At 54.2% G+C, this 19109-nt stretch overlaps 7 protein-coding genes across 7 annotated transcripts; 3 read left to right on the top strand and 4 right to left on the bottom strand.

Moving 5' to 3' along the window:
- Positions 1–266: 266 nt before the first annotated feature.
- Positions 267–1987, top strand: faeB-2-4 (putative feruloyl esterase B-2; the record flags this gene model as incomplete). Its single annotated transcript, XM_032025572.2, has 3 exons — positions 267–1298; positions 1354–1834; positions 1896–1987. 3 exons carry the CDS (start codon positions 267–269, stop codon positions 1985–1987), a joined length of 1605 nt encoding a protein of 534 aa, XP_031877848.2.
- Positions 1988–3498: 1511 nt separating this feature from the next.
- On the bottom strand, positions 3499–5697 carry CGGC5_v000998 (uncharacterized protein; the record flags this gene model as incomplete). Its single annotated transcript, XM_066150755.1, has 12 exons — positions 3499–3534; positions 3599–3769; positions 3850–4001; positions 4065–4189; positions 4250–4356; positions 4410–4670; positions 4729–4834; positions 4891–4951; positions 5015–5033; positions 5089–5187; positions 5252–5326; positions 5386–5697. 12 exons carry the CDS (start codon positions 5695–5697, stop codon positions 3499–3501), a joined length of 1524 nt encoding a protein of 507 aa, XP_066009958.1.
- Positions 5698–8845: 3148 nt separating this feature from the next.
- CGGC5_v000997 (Cytochrome P450 monooxygenase TRI13) lies at positions 8846–10641 on the bottom strand (the record flags this gene model as incomplete). Its single annotated transcript, XM_032025570.2, has 2 exons — positions 8846–9559; positions 9622–10641. The coding sequence occupies 2 exons, from the start codon at positions 10639–10641 to the stop codon at positions 8846–8848; spliced, it is 1734 nt and encodes a 577-aa protein (XP_031877837.2).
- Positions 10642–10979: 338 nt separating this feature from the next.
- On the top strand, positions 10980–13363 carry lepB-3 (Transcription factor lepE; the record flags this gene model as incomplete). Its single annotated transcript, XM_066150754.1, has 5 exons — positions 11007–11145; positions 11211–11357; positions 11414–11547; positions 11609–13266; positions 13309–13363. 5 exons carry the CDS (start codon positions 11007–11009, stop codon positions 13361–13363), a joined length of 2133 nt encoding a protein of 710 aa, XP_066009960.1.
- Positions 13364–13474: 111 nt separating this feature from the next.
- qcr-8-0 (Cytochrome b-c1 complex subunit 8) lies at positions 13475–13886 on the top strand (the record flags this gene model as incomplete). Its single annotated transcript, XM_066150753.1, has 3 exons — positions 13475–13533; positions 13612–13637; positions 13705–13886. The coding sequence occupies 3 exons, from the start codon at positions 13475–13477 to the stop codon at positions 13884–13886; spliced, it is 267 nt and encodes an 88-aa protein (XP_066009959.1).
- A 169-nt stretch (positions 13887–14055) lies between these two features.
- On the bottom strand, positions 14056–15845 carry LIP2-2 (Lipase 2; the record flags this gene model as incomplete). Its single annotated transcript, XM_032025565.1, has 2 exons — positions 14056–14216; positions 14276–15845. 2 exons carry the CDS (start codon positions 15843–15845, stop codon positions 14056–14058), a joined length of 1731 nt encoding a protein of 576 aa, XP_031877868.1.
- Positions 15846–17209: 1364 nt separating this feature from the next.
- On the bottom strand, positions 17210–18356 carry PGPEP1 (Pyroglutamyl-peptidase 1; the record flags this gene model as incomplete). The annotated part of the gene is made up of 3 exons (XM_032025564.1): positions 17210–17500; positions 17613–18089; positions 18300–18356. The coding sequence occupies 3 exons, from the start codon at positions 18354–18356 to the stop codon at positions 17210–17212; spliced, it is 825 nt and encodes a 274-aa protein (XP_031877869.1).
- Positions 18357–19109: the final 753 nt, after the last annotated feature.

The raw sequence follows: 19109 nt of genomic DNA, 5'->3' as shown, positions 1-19109 counted from the left end.
GACCGTTTCCCCGCAATGACTTGTAAAACCCCGCGCGGGGTAGGCCCGGAGGATCATCGTAGGCAGTGATTCTTCTTACGGCCATCGGCGCCGAAGTCCGATTACAACTCTTCGTTCGGGGTGTCGTTTTCCTCAGACCAGTCTCATGGACTTGGTACACATCTAGATCATGTCCCCGGACAACAAATCTGATTTAGATGACATGGCATCAGAAACACACTCTCAAGTTTGCTTGCAATTCTTTCACGGCTCCTCTCTGACTCAAAATGAAGCCATATCTCGCCTTCATACTCTCGGTCCTCATAAAATCCACTCTCGCATTCACCCCCAACTGCACCGCAACGACCTTCACCCTCCCAAATACAACCCTCATATCGGCCTCCCTCCACCCCGCCAACACCACCCTCCTCATCCCGCAAGTCCCCTCTTGTGGCGGCGCCTCCTTCAACCTCACAACACCCATCTCAATCTGCCGGGTCGTCCTTGACGTTGCAACATCCCCCTCAAGCGCCGTGCGCGTGGAAGGCTGGCTACCGCCCCCCGAGGCCTGGAACTCCCGGCTGCTCGCGTCAGGGACGGGCGGCATCGGCGGCTGCGTCGATTACCCCGTCTTGCAGAGCGGTTGTCTGCTCGGGTTTGCGACCTTCGGGACGAATGCAGGACACGACGGCGCGGCGGGGTGGGATTTCTTCCTGAACAAGCCGGAGACGATCCGAGACTTTGGGACGAGGGGGGTGCATGTTGAGGTTGAGACGGCGCGGAGGGTTGTCGGCGCGTATTACCGCCGGGAGGAGAAGGCGAGGTATTATCAGGGGTGTAGTACGGGGGGGCGGCAGGGGTTGCAGGAAGCGGCGTTATTTCCGGACGACTTTGATGGGGTGCTGGTCGGCGCACCCGGGGTAGATTGGTTGCATATTGTGGCGTCCAAGGGGATTTTGGCAACGAGGATTGGGTGGCCTGATATTGGCTCGGAGGGTTATGTGAGGAATGAGGTGTGGGAGGAGATTGTGAGGAGGCAGGTTGAGATGTTTGATGCCGCGGACGGGGTGGAGGATGGGATTGTTGATGAGCCTTTGAGGCATGTTTTTGACCCGGCGGTGATGGCTTGTAAAGAGGGGGAGGAGGAGAGGGAGGTGTGTTTGGGGCCGGAGCAGGTTGAGTCTGTGAGGAGGGCGTATGAGCCGATTAGGGATTCTGAGGGGAGGGTTGTGTATCCTGCCTTCGGGCTCGGGGCGGACACGGGTGTGTTTTCGGATAACGTGGATGGGAGGGCGGAGTTGGTGCACACGATTCTCCAGGTGAGAAACCCTTGTTCGAGTTCGAGATGGGGTGTCCTAATGCATGGAGGGCCAGGACTTCTGGAGAGGCGCGGTCTACAACGACTCCTCATGGACGCCGCACGCCTTCAACGAGTCGCAGATGGACTTTGCCGTGGCCCTCAATCCAGGCGGCATCAACGCCGACTTCCGCAACCTCACCGCGTTCCGCGCGCGGGGCGGCAAGATTCTACAGTACCACGGGCGGGCGGACCAGACCGTCACGCCGGCGCTGAGCTCTGAGTTCTTTGAGGGTGTGAAGCGCGTGGTCGGGCTGACGCAGGCCGAGATGGACGGGTTCTACAGGTTGTTTTTTATCCCGGGGATGAGGCACTGCAGCGGCGGGCGCGGCGCGTGGGATATCGGGCAGACGTACCCCCTTGATGGGCGACGGCTGGATCCGAGGGGGAACGCGTTATTGGCGCTTGTGGAGTGGGTTGAGGGCGGGAGGGCGGCGGAGGAGGTTGTGGGAGCGATGTATGGGGGTGAGGACAATTGCGAGGTGTTGGCTGAGAGGAGTGAGTTTGTTTTCTGTTGTCTTGTGAGTGTTTTGTGGGTGTGGTTGCTAATTTGAGGCAGAGTATTGCTCGTATCCGTATGAGAGTCGATGGGATGGGGTTCAGAACTCGAATTTGTCGACGGCGTGGAACTGCGTGCTGCCTGCCCATTAATTGCTCGGAGGCAGAGGAAGACAAGCTTAGACACAGAGTTTCGGCTTTCAGAAATCGAAAGAGTCTGCGTTGTTGCTGGAGATATCCCATTAGTACATGGTGAATCAAGATCGAAGTTACACAGACACACATAGAGCAGTGATGCAGCGTGCTGTGGTAACACAAGATGCCGCTGTGGTAAATATAAATACTTTTGGTTCTATTGGAAGACCTAAGTGTCGCAGAAACTAAAAGACATAGCAACCCCTGGATACCTTCGCGTACCTACTCTTACTCTCTCGGCAACCCCTATCCCTCAGCTCTTAACCCTTCTGCACCCTTCTTTCGTGTAACTCGTACCAGATGCAAAGCAACACCAGATACTCAACACCAAGGGCGTACGACCGTCATGTGAATGAACCCACATCTACACAGGTTCCCACGTAACCTCGACACTATCAGACATACCCCCAAATTGACTGTCGTCCGGAAATAGGCGCAGGTCATCAGCGTAATGTAGACAATATCAGAGCCTCCCAAGCAACATTCGAGTGCCTCGTTGTCAGAGGTAGAGGCGGCAGCACTGTACGTAGACCTGATCACGTCACGCGGGAGGTTGATGCGGATGGGGACATGATCATGACAGACGCTCCGCCCGTGGAACGTGAAGAATCGTACATGAGATTTGTGAGGAGCTAAGTAGTCTAGCCCCCCATGCCGGAGGCTGTGCATCTCTTAATTCAGCATCGTTGTTGCCTTCCATCAACCCATCTCTGCTGAATAAGGATATGCGTGGGGGTTGAGACACGGGCGAAGCCAGGGTTCCTCTCTGTGAAGGGCCGTGCCGTCACTTCGCTTTCTGAAGATGTAAACTCTGCGGCGGCAATACCGAAGGAACCAGGGCCTAGATACAGGACGCAGCGCAAAGTAAGGAATGAAATCCATGCTGTTCTAGCGTTGCATGAGTGTCAGATATCGTCGTCGACCGCGCGGGGCAGGGCGCCTGTACCTCCATGCTAGACCCGTGACAGTGGCATGAGAGGCGTCAACATATCTCAGAAGCCCATTTGGAGCCCGGTCGCATGGTGTCTACCCGCACTGCCTCTTGGCGTCTCACATTTGCGAGGATCAGGACCGCCGCGCGAGCAGCGACCCGGGTAGGATGGTGGATCGCAGGCATCCGGGCTGCTATGTATCACTGTGCAGGCTGCCAGGTTTGTTAGCTAGACCATTCTCAGCATATCATCGCATAACACGACTTTGTTGGTTCGCAGGACCTTGCCATCGCCATCTACTTCCTCCCAGGATCGATCACAACCCTCCGTGCGCAGGCAGGTAGTACAGGAGAACAGGCAAGTCCGCGATGATTCTGCCTCGACAGCCCTTTGCTAGACTCACAGATGGATCAGGCCATTTCAATAGCGTATAATATCAAATTTCAAGCTCTACCATACGTTTCATGGGATAGGTATCCAGTAATCATGTTCTAAATGCTTTTGATCCGAGCCAATCCACAACGAAGCAGCACAAACTCATCCGCTCTTCTCATTATAAATCACGCCAGACATCTAATAAACTCTGTCAGCGGTGTGCTGCTATTGGAAAGAAGCATTACAAGATGTCTTGACTTACCAAGAAAGGACCAATATAGGTCAGTGGCACTCCGGCATCATTACTCCAGTAAGGAGGAACTCCCCAACCCCTCATGTTGGGACAGTTAGTAAACTGCGGTGGGTTTACGCGGGCCCAGGTGGTCTCATATGGATTATAGTCGAAATTGAATTCGCAGACAGGTAGGTTAGACTGGATATCGCATGTTGTTAGCGCCATGAATTCCTCGTCAATTTGCAGACTACGCAGACTGCGAAAGAGGGTCAACTCACCACACAGCTCAGCGTCAAGTCTTTTACATCAAACGCCTCAGACCCGTTCTTCCCACGACACGACTGAGCGTCGATGTAGAGTTCGCTCGGCGTCGTCCAGTTTTTGGAAAACGCTACGTCGAGGATCTCCTTCATGCGATCCATGCCAATATCTACCATCCACGAATGATTAGTCGAGCTCTGGGATAACATCTCTCAAACGAATGTAGACTTACCGTTTGCTTTCGCGAGGCCGTATGAGTCTTTACCGTCGAACCAAATTGGGCCGCACGTCATCTTGTCGTCCAACTTCGAGCAATCATACGGGTCAATAGGAATTTCCCGTGGGTCGACACCGGGACTGCAAGCAACTTGTTAGTCTCCATTTGGTACAGTGTTTTGAGGGGTGAAGCCAACGCACTTCTTGACGGCGAAGTAGCCTGCTTGCTGCAAAGCCTGGTTGAAAACCCATTTCTTGAGGTTGTGGTACATGAAGTCGGTGTCCTCTGGTAAGTTCGTCTTGAGCCTCTGTTGGCCGAGTGTCAGTCAAACTCCGCACAGCATAGTAAGTTGACAATTACCTGGCTGAAGCCACCATTTGAGGTAAGCGCATAGAATGTGTCAAAGTTTGTCTGAATTTCAGTCAAAGCTGCTCCGACATTCTTCTGAAATTCGTTGACGTTCGTCCCAAGGGCATCTGACAAGCCCTCCCAGGGCACGTCGTACACCGTCTTCTGAGGGAACAGCAGATTGAAAAGACCAGATCCACCACCCAGAACACCGATCAGGGAGGCGAAGATCATGCTTGCTGCAACTGAACCACCGAGGAGAGGAGCCAACGCCTGTTGCACCCATCAGCGTTTGGTTCTATCGACAATGACGAGCCAACGTCCTACTTACCGCGAATTGACCGAGGCCGACCAGGTAGATCGGAGAAAACAGCGGTGTTTTGGGGTTCTTCGTCGTTGGCGGCGCGACGGTCTTGACGATCTCGGCCACTGAACCACTATTTTAGACTGGTGAGCAAACAGGTCAAACGACGAGGGTGTAGTAGAGACTTACATAGCACTTGCCTGTCCCTGAAGTAGCGACGAATGGTAATTGGTCCAGAAGAGATTGATGGCTGGTACACTGCGTCAACGGGCTGCTCAAGAGATCAAAGCATTCAAACGGCAAGGAATCTAACCATAGATGTTCCAGATGACCTAACGAAGACATAATTAGCATTGAGACGCCATGCAATCTGCGGCCAACACTCACGTAAAACTCCTGATACGAGGCATATCCAGCGTCGCGCCCGCTGGGAGGCGGAGTGCATGCGTTGAGAGCCACGAAGTCGCATTGCCATGAAATGAGACCCTGTGTCACGTCAGATTGAGGTCGATTGTATCGTCGATCGTGCCAAAGGCGGGGTCTTTCATACGGCGGAATCCAGGTAACACTGGGCAAAGCCCTTCTTCGAAGCCTCGCACCTCGCAGAGTTGTTGGACCACCAGTGCTGCAAAGGCAATTAGCTCGGTTCGCTCTGCATTAGAAATGAGTGGCTGGGCAAGTTACATTTAGGTGGTTGTTCATTTCGAGAACCTGCCAACATTCTGGCAAGATGCTGGAAATAGTTCGATGCGTCAGCAGGTTGCAAGAGTCACAGTTGAGGATGGGGAGGGACAATACGTACCCGTCTTCGGAAAAGAAGGAACAGTCGTCAACGGTGACATTCTGTGCTGGTTGCGCATCTTGTCGTGTTTCCAACACCTCGATGCTGCGCCCTGAGGCTAGTGGGGCGGTTCCTAACACCTCGATGCTGTGCCCCGAGGCCAGTGAAGCACCGAGACCAAGCGCCGCAAGCGCAATGACGTTCGAGAAGATCATACTGCCGACAGCTTGAAACTCGTGGTGATATTGAATTGGCGTGGAGTTGTGGGCGACAGGAAGGCGAGCCAAGTGCGATGCTGGGTATATGATGGAAGTGAAAGAGAGTTGGGTTGATCGCGAAGATATCTAAGAATCGACGCACAGCTCTGCTGATAAGATCTAGTCTCGTATGATGTCGAGGCTGTGCGTGGCGGGCCGCGGGCGCTCCGTTTGATATCAACCCTTGGCACTTGGTTTTGTCTTGACTGGATATCGAGTTGTGAACTCAAAGGATCATCGGCACTTGATTCGTGCGGACGCCGGGGGTCTTAGACGATGTTGAATAAGGACAGCTCCGCTGGTAAGGCAAACGAATCACCGGAGGAGCATAGTCTTCCGCGTACTGTTATGGAGTGCTGTATAAATCGGTAAATCGGAAATCGCGTCCCGATAGCAGAACCGTTGGAGACAAAATGATTAAGGGTGAACTTCAAGCACCAGCGGACAAACCCGATGCATAAGGCCTTGGCATGGGCACGACTCAATATAAGAAGTCATCGTAGAGATGGTGCAGCAAACGCGCTGGAGGAGGTACATGACAGCTGTGGGGGCTATGAATAGTTCACGATGACATCCCCCCAGCCCTAAGGGGGAGGGTGCACCTCAAACCAGAGGAGCGGCACTTGCGCAGATCACTTCTGACGTTGACGTCTGTTATTCCGAGGACTCAATTGCCGTTCCTGGAATAACGGGTCTTGGGTGATTGGTGTGTGGGCACGTCGGGAATGCCGAGACTCAAGATAAGCGGCTTCTTATCGAGCGCCGCAAAGGCTTCATTCTCGCCAGAGTGGGGGTCAAGCCTATAAATGCTCACCTTAGGGTGTCATTGATCTTATCAGTCGTGAAGTGCGCATGACTTGGGGGAATGGACTCAAGAGAGCCCGCAACTAAACCCACGTGCAACCACAGCACTGAGAAGCATTGACAAAGTATAACATATAGGTAGGTAGATAACACTGGCACGGGCTTCTGGGAGGCAAGGATGTAAGCTGCGGGTGGTGAAGAGTATGAAGATAAGCTATATTATTTTATCGGGGCGTAATAAAATATATATATGTGTATGACTTGTGCACGTAGATCACTTTGCAGAGATAACATCCTCCCGCGAACTTCGGGCATACCACAGCTACGGGTTGCGCGTTTTGTACTCAGCCATTTACTTCTCATTTTGCTGCAGCGGCCGCAAAAGGGTGTTGTCGGTCTCGGATGCGCCTAATGTGACAGTACAATCTGTGAAACACGGACAAAGCGGTTTGACCTTGCGCGACACCGTTTTGTGGAACTCCGAGATTTCTCTTATCTTTTGTCCACCCGACGACCACGGCTTGAGCGAAGCAAGCCCAGGCGGGGCATCTGGATCCGTATGAAAGGGCGACAACCGCCAGTTGAGAAAATAGTTGCCAGGGTCATGCGAACCTCACTCCTTTCCTTTCCTCAGCTAAAAAGGCAGGTTCGACCGGTTAACAAAGCAATCTGAGTTGCTGTTTACATTGAAAGCTGGCGGTCGACCTCCTTCAGAAAGTAGCAAGCAGGCTGCGCAGCGCAGCGCATGATCTCTGTTCGAAGACTCGACATGGGCTGTCGCATCAGATAGATAGCAGACGGGCCTGTTCCCCCTATTGTGCCGCCTGTTACAGATCGGCGATGTAGTAACTTGAGATTCGAAATTCCGACCGCACATCGCGCCATTTGGCCCGCTGGCTTAACAGCAGTCAATCCAATCAATTGTGTTCCTGCATACGTCCTGGGTGGCGCGTAGAATTTGCTGTTGTCTGTCTGCCATATCATAGGGGCTCCGCTTGCATGTTGTAATGCAACTAGAGCGCTAACCCTAACCCTCGTCAACGGAAGTGTGAGATTGCACTTCCCATGAAGCAGAGTATCTTTCAAGGTTATATGTTGATGTGCGTGGTGAACGTATCATGCGGCAGATGCGTTGAAAACCTCACATTCGAGCTTGTGAACACCGGCGAATCAATCGAAGGCGTCGGTAAGACCGTGGGCTGATGAGTTGGGGGTAATCCAGAACGAAGCTCCGTTGTCTCTGATAGAAGCTCTGCTAACGTACGAATTCATGCACTTATTTGTCCCTTCTATGGTTGGTCGATGTAACGCGAGAAGGGCAGCAAGGAGGTGACCGTCGGTGCAAAGCGGCGGCGGTGGTGGGGCTTTCGCTCGGGGAGTTATGCTGGAGACGCCGGCTCTAACATCCATCATGTCTGGTTAGCTACGCAATGTAGTTTATGAAATTGAGACATGTTAACGAACATTATAAATTACCAGTCCATCCTCGGATTGGGTACTCTTGCTTTATCTGTTCATGTTGAGAACCAACGTATGCTGGAGCAGCATCAGGGGATGGCGGTGGCCCAAGATTCAAAAATGTGACGATGAAGCCCGCAGCCATCAGCGGTGCAATTTTTGCCGCCGTCGGCACGGCTCGTAGTCGACGGATCAGAGGATTGCGGGCTAGGAAACTCATTTTGCTTCGATTTTGGGTGGATGAGTGTAATTATGTGTGGTCTTTGACACTTCTTTTCTTTAATCACAGGCGTACTTGTCGGTTTATAAGTTTCATCAAGTTTTCCGGAGAAAGGTCAAGAGGCTATCCACAAAAACATTGCCAACAGAAAACTTTAAATCGGCTTAACCCTAGAAAACATAACGAACTTTTGACTCAGAACCCGTTGAGGTCGCACGGGTGTGCGCTCGATTCGCGAGTTATGGTCCACTTCCGACCGTCCTTGGCGCTTTTGCCGGCGCCGCCCACCGACTTCTCGCCGGTTCTGGACCCACTTTCGGCTCCGTGTCCGGGTGGTGTAAGCGACAATAATGCTTGGCGATCCTGAAAAACACTAGCTAGCAGGAGCTAATCCCATCTATTCTCTTTCTCAACCGCCGCCGTATAAAACCATTCGATCAAGATACATATTGGATTATCCCCACTATGCGCAGGATGTATACACTAATACGAGCAATCTTCCATCCGCAAGTTGTTATTTAGTACAAATAGTGAGTACAAAAACGCTCCCAAGGTTCTCAATTACCTGGAGAGATGTCGTCTACAGCACAGGACGATCCTACGTTGCCGTTGCTACTTTCTAACTCACCATGGTATCTTGCGCAACCTGACATAGCACTGCGTCGGCTTGACAGTCAGTCCGACGCACCCATTGTACCCAGATAGCTCATCCGGGCAGCGAAGAAGCTCAAAGTGCCAGAACAAGAGCACCGTAAACATTCTAAGCTCCAAATACGCCAGTCGCCGTCCGAAACAAGCCCTAGGCCCCAGTCCAAACGCCATTTGCGGCCCGGCGGTAGCATCAAACACCTCGCGATCGGCGTCGTCTTTCGACGGCACCAGCCAACGCGCGGGCTGGAAATCCGCCACCGGATAAGGCGACGAGTTCCAGCTACGGATGCGGCTAGCTGTGTTGAGGGCCCTCTTCGTGCGTTGCGAGTCCGGTATGTCGAATTCAGGCTTCATAATGCTCTCGCCGATAGTGACCAGGATGATGTTTGTATCTTTCGGGATTCGGTGGCCTAGGATGGTGGTGTCGCAGAGGGCCTGTCTGTCGGTGACGGACGTGGTTCCTGCGCAGCGGAGGATCTCTTCCATGGTGGCATCTAGGTATGGGATCGTGGTCTTGGTGATTTCTTCGCAAGTTGGCTGTCGTCTCTCTGCGGCTGCTTCTGATAAGTGCCTGCGTAGCTCATCGCGAAGTGTTCGTTGGATATTCTGATGATCTGTCAAGTACTTCAAGCCCCATCCAAAGGTGGTGGCGCTGGTCTCATGCCCCGCCATCAAGAAGCCAAAGACCTGCATTACCCCCTCGATTCAGTAAAGCCTCATCGAATAAGCGGCTGGCTGTTTTGACATACCTCGCTGTGCATTCCAACAGACTTGAATACCGGTTTCCTACCTTCTTTCTCAGCAAAATGCTTCTCCCTGTGTATCATGTGGTTGACTGCCGAGGATACAGGTTCCTGAGACTTGAGTCTCTCCACAGCGATGTCAATCTCGCGATCGATAAAGTCGTCTCGGATCCGTTTGGCCTGCTTGATGCGCGAAGTTTGGTGCATACACCAGGACCGAAACCTCGGAAACACGGCTTTCCTCGCCTCCTCGACAGATTCGGCCAGCGTCAGAATCGCATCGACGACCTTGTTTCTCGCTTCTTCTGGAAACGACACAGGATCTCCAGGTTTGGAAGGTTCTTCTACCCCTCCCATGGAGGCGACCGCTTCAAGTCGGGCTGGTATCGCTGAATGAGCAAACGCTCCCCCAAACGAGAACGAGAACACCGCGTCCAAAGCACCGTAGTAAATGTCCTCAAACGCAGCAAAGGGGTGTCCCCTGGCGAGCCGCGCCTTGTGATCCCACAGCTCGACAACCTTAAGCACGTTCTGGTAGATCGGCTCAGCAGCGACGTTGTGGAGGAAGCCTGGCGTCATGAGGTCTTGCAGCCACCTCCGCTGCCTCTTGTAGAGGGGGTCCTGGCTCTTTATGAGCATGTGAAATTGGGGGAACAGAGGTCCGAAGATGTGTTCGAGACTGTCTGAGCGGTCGAGCTCTTTGGTTCGCCGCATGGTGATGTCCTCGGCTTCGCGAAAGTCGGAGAGGACGACTATGGGTCGCGAAAAAGGTGCCAGCCAGAGCTGGATGATGGGTGACTGGAGCTTCTCGCATTGGGAAGAAACCCATTTCCAGAGCGATATGTCTTGTTTTTGGCTGTCGAGGAGTGCGGGAATGTCTCCCATGAGAGAGTTTGCTGCATCTTTGTTGTATGGTATGCCGGGTATTGGTTTTGGGAGGAGGAATAGGTACAGAGCATATGCTGACAATATCAAGGCTATGATCTCGAAAAGAGTCGTTTGAGAATCAGACTGATTTGGATACATCTTCAAGAATAGGTGCCGTGGGATTGGAATCTCGCGCTGTATTCGATTCTGCTAAGAGGTTTCTTATTGCTCGTTTATATGACTCTGATTTTTATCATAGTCTACCAATGAACTATGCATTTCCACCAATTCCACCTCCTTATAGTTATCAAGTTTATGTTATCTAATTGGTTCGTGGATGTTGAGAATCACCGCGAATATGAGTTCTACCATGGGCTTAGTACACCGGACTCAAAGTCCGAGTCCGAGCCCGATCCCGAAGCCTGGGCTCCACTCCGTGGTCCATGTCCACGACCGCCGTTCATCCATCTTCCCACGACTATTCCTCCCACATAACAATGAGGAACTGGTCAATACTTCTCAGTATGAGTGATGGAAGGGTCTTATCAAACCAAATTCCGGATTCGGCGCCGACGAACCCTCGCCTGCACGGAGTGCCGAAGGAGAAAGCTGAGGTGCGACCACCAGCGCCCCTGCAGCAGCTGCCAGCGGTCAAAGAACAGGGTATGCACCTATCCCGAGCCGTCTTCGTCCGCACGATGGAAAAGCCCTCCTGAGATGCAACAAAGTCCGTCGCGCGATGAGTCTGCGCAGCCCGAAGCCGCAGAGACAGTACCGCTTCCGTCTCAGCAGCCCGACCCGCCGCCGCCCCAGCCTGTATCGGAATGCGGAATTTGGCATTCATCATCTCTTGGCAGTGTTCTCATCAGCAGACCGTCAGCTTCAACGTGGAATGGAGAGACGGTTGTGGGAGAGTCGCCCACACACGCAGCGGAAGGCGCGCGCGCCGAGCTGGACGGATCTCCCACCATTGCTACGTTGACCGACGTCTCGGTTCCGCCGACGTTGTTGATGGCAAAATCGAGATATTTCTCTCCGGGTCATTGGCTGCATTCAGTCATTCTGGTAGGTTCCACTATTTGTCCTTCGATGTCGTCTTTTCATACTTGTCTCACATGTCTAACAGAATCTACCAGCCTTGAAATGGCTAGATGAGGAGGTGTCTAAACAAGGGGAGTGCTGGCAAGGTCTCCAACGGTGCCGGGCTCTAGGGGAGAGCCTCAAAGCGCAGCGTCTGTTAATGCGGTTCCCCGGGCAATATGGATCCCATCTGCCGGACAAAGACGCCTCGTCCAAGTTACTCGAAAACTATCTTCGCACTTTCGAGACGGTCTACCGTGTCGTCCATGTACCAACGCTCAAAGGGGAATATGAAGCCTTCTTAAAGAATAACGAAAATCCCAACACGAGCTTCATCGTCACTCTCCAATTATGCATGGCGCTCGGAGCGTGCGTCAACGATGACACCTTCTCATTCAGACCCCAAGCTCTTCAGTGGATCCACGAAGCCCGTGAATGGCTCGAGTCGTCCGAGAAGAGGAGATTGACAATGAGCGGCATACAGATCATGTGCTTGGTCCATCTCGCTCAGCAGGCGACGGAGTCTTTGTACGGCGACCGGGTGTGGATCCTCAACGGGACCTTGCTCCGGTCCGCCATGTGCATCGGCCTCCACCGGGACCCGGCGAAGCTGCCGCGGATGTCGACGTTCCAGGCCCAGATGCGTCGTCGGCTGTGGCTGACTGTGATGGAGCTGGTTCTTGACGCGAGTGTTGACTCTGGGCAGCCGCCTTTCATCTCGGAGGACGACTATGATTGCGAGCTCCCGGCTGATTTGAACGATGATCAGATTGGGCCCGATATTGAGACGCTGCCGGCTCTGAATACTACCATCACTTTTACAGACATGTCACTTCAGATCGCTCTGAGTCGTTCCATTGGAGTTCGACTATCTGTAGCAAAACACTGGAGCAAAATCAAACCGAACGGTGGATACCCTTCCGTGCTACAGCTAGGGTCAGAATTGGTGGCCGCACGCCAGTCACTAAACCAGACTCTCTCAGCTCTCCGTCCTAAAGCGTCCCAGTTCCAGCACCGCTTCTGCGACACAATCCTTACGCGGTACCTCTTCACAATCCACATGCCATTCGTCCCGCTCTCAAACCCTCTCTTCTGCCACTCACACAAAACCTGCGTCGACGCCGCCCTCGAACTTTCCTACCTCACCCTGCCGGCCTCGTACCCGGACAACCCCTTCGTGGAAGCCATCCGCATGGTATCAGGCATCAAAGAGCCCTGCCTCGACTTCGACCGCCTCGTCACGTGCGGCTCCGGCTCGTTCAGGATCACCAAGCACCTCGCGACGAGCATCCTGGCCGCGGACTTGGCGGCGCGGGTGGCTGAGAACGGGGTCTCAAAGCCGGGTTTGGCGCTGCGCATTGCCGAGGAGCGGTGGCTTCTCCGTGCGGGGGTGGAGTGGGCTGAAGCACGCATCAGAGCAGGGCAGGATAATGTGAAGGATTATGTTTTCTTTGCGGTTGTACTGGCTTGTGTTGAGGCCCAGATGAGTGGGGAGTCTGCTGAGCGGGCGATGGAACAAAGGGGACGTGAGGTTATTGATCAGTGTGTGGAGATCTTGACGGAGATGGCGGGGGATCAGGAAGTGCCACAGGGCAGCTATCCTAGTGTAGCTCTGGATGATGGCGAGTTGGATATAATGGGCGCTTTTTGGTCCAGCGACTTTTCTGGGATTGGTTGGATGGACTCAATGTCAATTTTGCCCATGTAAGAGAATAATGAGTATCTAATGCTGTTCTCCGTTCAAAGTTTCTGGGTGCGGAGTCTCAAGGCCGAGTCCGAGGACCGACCCGAAGATAACTGACAAGCGTTCCAGGTTTATACTGGAAGGTCTTGCACATAAACAGCAGGACAATCTCCGCCTTTTCAGGTTTGATTCAGTTCAGAGTCGACATTCAATTCGTGTAACACAAATATGAGGCCAACCCAGATTCTCCAGTCAGGACCGCACGTCCCAGTTGGAAGATACGGCGTGTAAGTCACTGCTAAAACCCAAATGCTTTGTGCCTGTAGACGAGAAATTCTCATTAACGGCTTGCAATGAAAATGCAGTTGGAAGGGATGGTGGGGAAGTATTGGTTTGCCATCCATTTTGCCTATGAGTTGAGATTAGGCTTGGGGTCTTCATGGCTGACTCCGCCCCAGGAGGACAGAAACAGAGCGGAATCATCACGTACGGCATCGCACCAAATCGTCTCAATCCATTGGCCGGCGTCGCTCACAACGCCGTCTTCAACCTCTGGAGACGCTTCGCCAGCCAATTCTGGTATGTCGCACCGCCGATGGTTGCCGGGTGGTATGTGATGTACTGGGCTGATGAGAGGTGAGATACGTTGTGCCTCACGAGAGCCTTGAGTGTGAGTAAAAGTATTTCATCTGACTGCTTTCTATCAACAGAAACCGATATCTCAACTCAAAGGCAGGAAGGCTTGAGTTTCGGGATAGCTAACCTTAGTTTTGTGATTGACTCCTTTGTCATATCACGACCATCTTTCTTCACGGCTGTCCACTATTCATATCCGCCAGATCGAAGAACATCTGGATGGCTTCCTCTCTCCACGTATCAGGCTGTAGGCTGAGACCATCAGTAGCACTGAACACCATGTTCTCCGGCTTTTCTCGCGTGTACACCGGCCAAGTGATATTGCCGACTGACTCTGTGTTATGTTAGTGAACATCTTCAAGAAATAACTTATGGGATATAGAAAGGCCTGACCTTGGTGATGATTGTTCGGCGACCCCGAAACCACAAAGCTGATCCACATCCCGCTCATTACACCCGCCAACTCCTGAAACTGCCTCCTCAACTCGACATCTTTCGGAAACGGATCGACCTCCCACCCCGAACCATCCTCATCCCCAAACACAAACGGAATCTCCTGAAAGTGCGTCGCCCCCAGCGTCTCCTTATCAACATTCGCCGTCACCACATCAAAAAAGTAACCATAAAACGCCACCCCGCTCTCAGCCCACACCCTCGCCGCAAACCGCCTCCCCGCATGAAAGAACCCGTCCCCAAGAAACAACGCCGTCTTGCCGTACTCCGCCCCCAGCGCCGGGCCCGGGTCCGGCCGCACCGTGCCCAGCCCCGCGGCCGACGGCGCGTCGATCTCGTCCTGGTACAGCGCCGCCCACCTCTCCACCATCGCCTCGGGCGGGAGCTTCCCGCCGTTTGAGGCCGCCACCATGCCCGCGAAGTCTTCGTGCGTGTTCAGCGGTCCCGGCATGGCGTACTGCACCACGGAGGTCGCCTCGTTCCTGTTCGTCCCAATGAGCAGCGGGACTTTGACGACGTTCCCCGCGCGCAGGAGGTTGTAGCTCGTGTCGGTGACGAGGTCGCCGTCCAGCGCGAAGGTGTGCGAGTACGGAACCGCCATGCTCGCTTTATTCAGCACCTCAGCCGGGACAGAACGCAAACACGCCAGCGGCTCCTTAACCCCCGCGCAGCCCGTCACATTCAACACACTCTCAAACTGCACCCTCTTCTCCTCTTCACTCAAAAACGGCGCCGTCGAAAACGGCCCGCCGCTCTGTGCGATCGCGCCGCTAAACAACCCCTCATCCCGCGCCATGAGGTGATACCCAACCGACGCGGCCCCCGCGCTCTCCCCCGCGATAGTCACCCTACTCGGATCACCCCCAAACGCGGCTACATTCTCCTGCACCCACTTGAGCGCCTGCCTCTGGTCGTGGAGCAGGAGGTTCTCCTCCACCCCCGCGGCATTCATCATGCCGAACAGGCCGAGGCGGTAGTTCACACTGACGAAGATAACGGGCGTCCCCATCGCCACGGACTGCGCGACGAGGAAGGAGCCGTTGTAGCGCGCGTCGACGGCGCTGCCGTGCTGGAAGCCGCCGCCGTGGATCCAGACCATGACCGGCAGCTTGGGTTCCGGAGGGGGGCTGGCGGGGCGGACGATGTTGAGGTGGAGGCAGTCTTCGCTCATCTGGGCGGTGTCGGGCTGGTAGATCCCCGGGACGCGGAGGGCGTTGCCCATGCAGTAGGGGCCGTAGGAGTCTGCGAGACGGGTGAAGTTTGGCCATGGGTGAGGGGGGACGGGGCGGCAGAGGCGAAGGTTGGAGATGGGCGGGGCGGCGAAGGGGATGCCGAGGAAGAAATCTTGGGAGTAGAAAGGGTTGTGTTTGCCTGCTAGGGTGCCGTTTTTAATGTTGACGATTGGGGGCGGTTTGTGAGTCGAGGTTAGGGGAGTTTGGGAGGCTGAAGTTGATGGCGTGAGGTGTAAGACGGCAAGGGAGAGATATTGGGTGAATAGAGCTGGTCTCATATTGGAAGGGAGAAAACGGCTGGCACTCAGAATAATAATGAAAACTTGGAATTCTTGATAGACCAGAACATTTGGGATAACACTCCTCTTGTACGCAGCTCGTCCGTCATTCATCCCCTCAAGTCTTCGGACGATAGGCTAATGGGATGATTCCCCCGTTACACAGCATTGAATAAACGAAAAGAAATGACCAATAGTCTCCAATCTATCTCAAATGGTCCTCCCATTCGACTTGTTAGAATCTCACGGCCTCGGAGGTCCGCAGTTCTGGGCGGTGCCGAGCCCGGAAGCGAAGACCCAGCTGACATGATATTCCTGTCTGGGGGAGAACAATTCGCTGATCTGACGACGTATTGGCGTGAGATCTGAAGAACAAGATCCCTTACACAACATGATAGATTTGTCAGATCGCGGGGTGCCATACCGTCCGGACGCCATCGAGCAGGTTGACGAAGTGATCAACACAGGCTCACGAAAACGACACACGTCAAGATCTTCAAGCCAGCTGCGTTGACTAGGGAGGTTAACATACTGAGCTAACATTTCACAATACCATCGAGTCAAGCCGCACTAACACGAACTCATTCACGGAAACCTTTTTCTTTTCAATTGATAGTACTTGGTAAAGTGCTCCGCCCCGACTTTCGCAGCGGAGTTGAGGTTACACGGCGTACCCGCCCCCACTCCTTTATCCCCAAACTCAAACCCCCAACTTCAACATCAGCCCCCCATTCTCACCAATCGCAAGCAAATCTCACAAAAAGAAAAGAAGTACACAAACTTCAAAAACAGAAGACGTGAAAATAGTGTCGAGCAACAAAAGGATTGGACGAACAGGGAATCGAACCCTGGACCACTCACATGCTAAGCGAGTATTATACCACTAAACCATTCGCCCTGTTTGACGTCGTCCATCCCCAGAATGTGGGCTCAAGAAGGCCACGACGTGGACGAATGCGGACGCACGAACGAGACATGTCCCGCCTCGGCCACGAGAATGCAAGAACGGGCAGTGGCGTTTTCTCTGGGTTATTGCTAATGTCTTCGGCGGGGCCGCGTGGAAAATGCGCCGCATAAAGTAGTTGCACTGCTTCTCGTCAACTCACTCGAGACCGATGCAATTCAATTACCAACTCACACCCCGCCTCAAACGGGAAACTTGTGAACTCCAGGCTAAGTAAACGGATGCAATGTACTCCCAAATCAAACCTTGCCGTGCTCATGCTTCCTCCCTCTCTCTCTCTCTCATATACTCACTCCGCTGCCAAGTCGAAAAACACTTGAATGTACCGTTATGCCAAAATACCATGCTCGAGTAAAAACAACCCGCTCCCGCGAGAACCCGCCAACCCAGACTCTCACTCTCAAACCCGCAACTCGACGGCAATCTTGTCGCTCTCGCCCACCACCTCCCCGGCGCTCTGAGCGCCCTTGCTCCGCCTCTTCTCCAGCTCGCTCTCGGCGATGGACCGGATGAGCTGTACCGTCAGCTCCGTGCCCGTCGCGACGGCCTCCTCGGACGCGTCGGAGGGCACGTGCAGGAAGACAACGCGGCGGTGCTTCTGCTGTTTCCAGAGGTGCGCGAGGGAGGAGAAGTAAATGAAGTCGCAGAGGTAGTGGCCCGCGTCTTCGGATATGCGGAGGTCGGATCGGTCCTGTTATGGGGTGTAAGCGGCCTGGCCCGGATAACTTACAATCCATCCTTCTCACAACACACCAATACTTGTGTGTGTATTACAAAGGGTGGCACGAGGCATGAAAACGTACCGGGCTATGCGCCTTCCACCGCCCCAAAACATCCCCCAGGTCGAACTCAGTCTCGATCTCATCGGGACAGCCGTACCAGACCCAGCCCTCGCCCTGCTCCTTGCGGCGCTCCTCGTCCTCGAGGCGGTTGCCGTCGACGTCGGGGAACGCGTAGCCGTCGCGGTGCCCGCGGCGCTCGACCGAGTAGAAGAGGCGCGGGCCGGCCATGCCGATGTGCACGACGGCGTCGATCCGCGGATGCGTCGCGGGGTCCCAGAGCTGGGGGACGAGGTGGCGGACGGTCTGGTAGTTGACGCGGATGGCCTCGGGGTGGACGAGGATGCGGACGGGCGGGAGGGGTCGTGTTGTTGTTGTCGTCGTCGTCGTCGTTTCTGAGGGGTGGTCTTTGGGGTTCTTTGCGCGGAGGGGCGGGAGGTACGCGGGCAGGGAGTGGGCGATTTCCCAGGAGGGGTTCACGGGGTACTGGACCTTGAAAGGCTGTTGCGGGTTAGTTATGTTAGCTGGGTGTGTGTGGTGTAGCAGAAGGGGCGGAAGGCAATTGAAGGGATTCTCTGGCTCGTGTGCTCTGAAGATTGGGAGGAGTGACAATCGTTGCAATGGCGGGGCAGTGACGATCTGGTGGTGAGGGGCAGACTCGGGGAAAAGACGGGCGGGCGGTGGGGATGGACGGGTGTGTGCTGAACGTACGCCGAAGCCGGTCACGAGGACGGTGAACTCGTCTTGCGAGTCAATCTGCGACCCCATTGTGCCGGTTCTGAGTATATCAAAGGATGAGAGAGAAAAGAAACAAATCTGCGAGAGGTTTTCTCCTTCTTCAAAGGACAGAGAAGGGGGGGAACGAGAAGACGGGAACGGGAAACGATTGTCTTGCGATTATGTACCTGAACTGCGGCCTCCCCTGATGCGGGATTGTTTGCGCTGTAAGAGGTGGGGTCGCAGCGCTAAATGCGAAAGGCCGCAGGCGGAGATGGGACGCCGCCGCCGCGGCAGCAGCAGCAGCAGCAGTGGGGGACAGGGGTTCGCTTTCACCATACCTACTTGGGCGGGGGAACCTGAAGCCTGCGCAAGGACGGTGCGGGGCGCCGCTGGGCGAGATCCGAGGCAGGCGCGGGGGGTTCACACTAACCAGCCTTTTGGAGACTACAATGCATCAGAATCGCGCCCAAGGTACGAGAATCATTCCAGCATGTTCAGACACACGGTTTGAATGTAATGCGTTCAATAAAAGTACTTGGCCTCAGATGCAATGAACCCCGCCACGGTCAGCTGAAGCTACGTATTCAGAACCGGCCGGGGTGACGAGAGTTTTTAGCTTCCGCACATGTTTAAAAGAAGGGGGGCACTAAACCACGAGGATGTCGAAGCATTGATACAAGGCCATTGGCGGTGAGGGCGCAACTACCAGGCTGTGGGCGCCGGGATGGGAAGGGTAAACTTCATGGACGTTGGTTGAAGCAAAACCTTAGCTGGCACCCTACGCCTAACCTTGTTATGTGA

The sequence above is a fragment of the Colletotrichum fructicola genome, assembly GCF_000319635.2.
Source record: "Colletotrichum fructicola Nara gc5 chromosome Unknown KSG_Nara_v1_contig01, whole genome shotgun sequence".
NCBI lineage: Eukaryota > Fungi > Ascomycota > Sordariomycetes > Glomerellales > Glomerellaceae > Colletotrichum > Colletotrichum fructicola.
The sequence above is the reverse complement of the archived record's forward strand: the minus strand, read 5'-3'. Positions and strand labels throughout refer to the sequence as shown.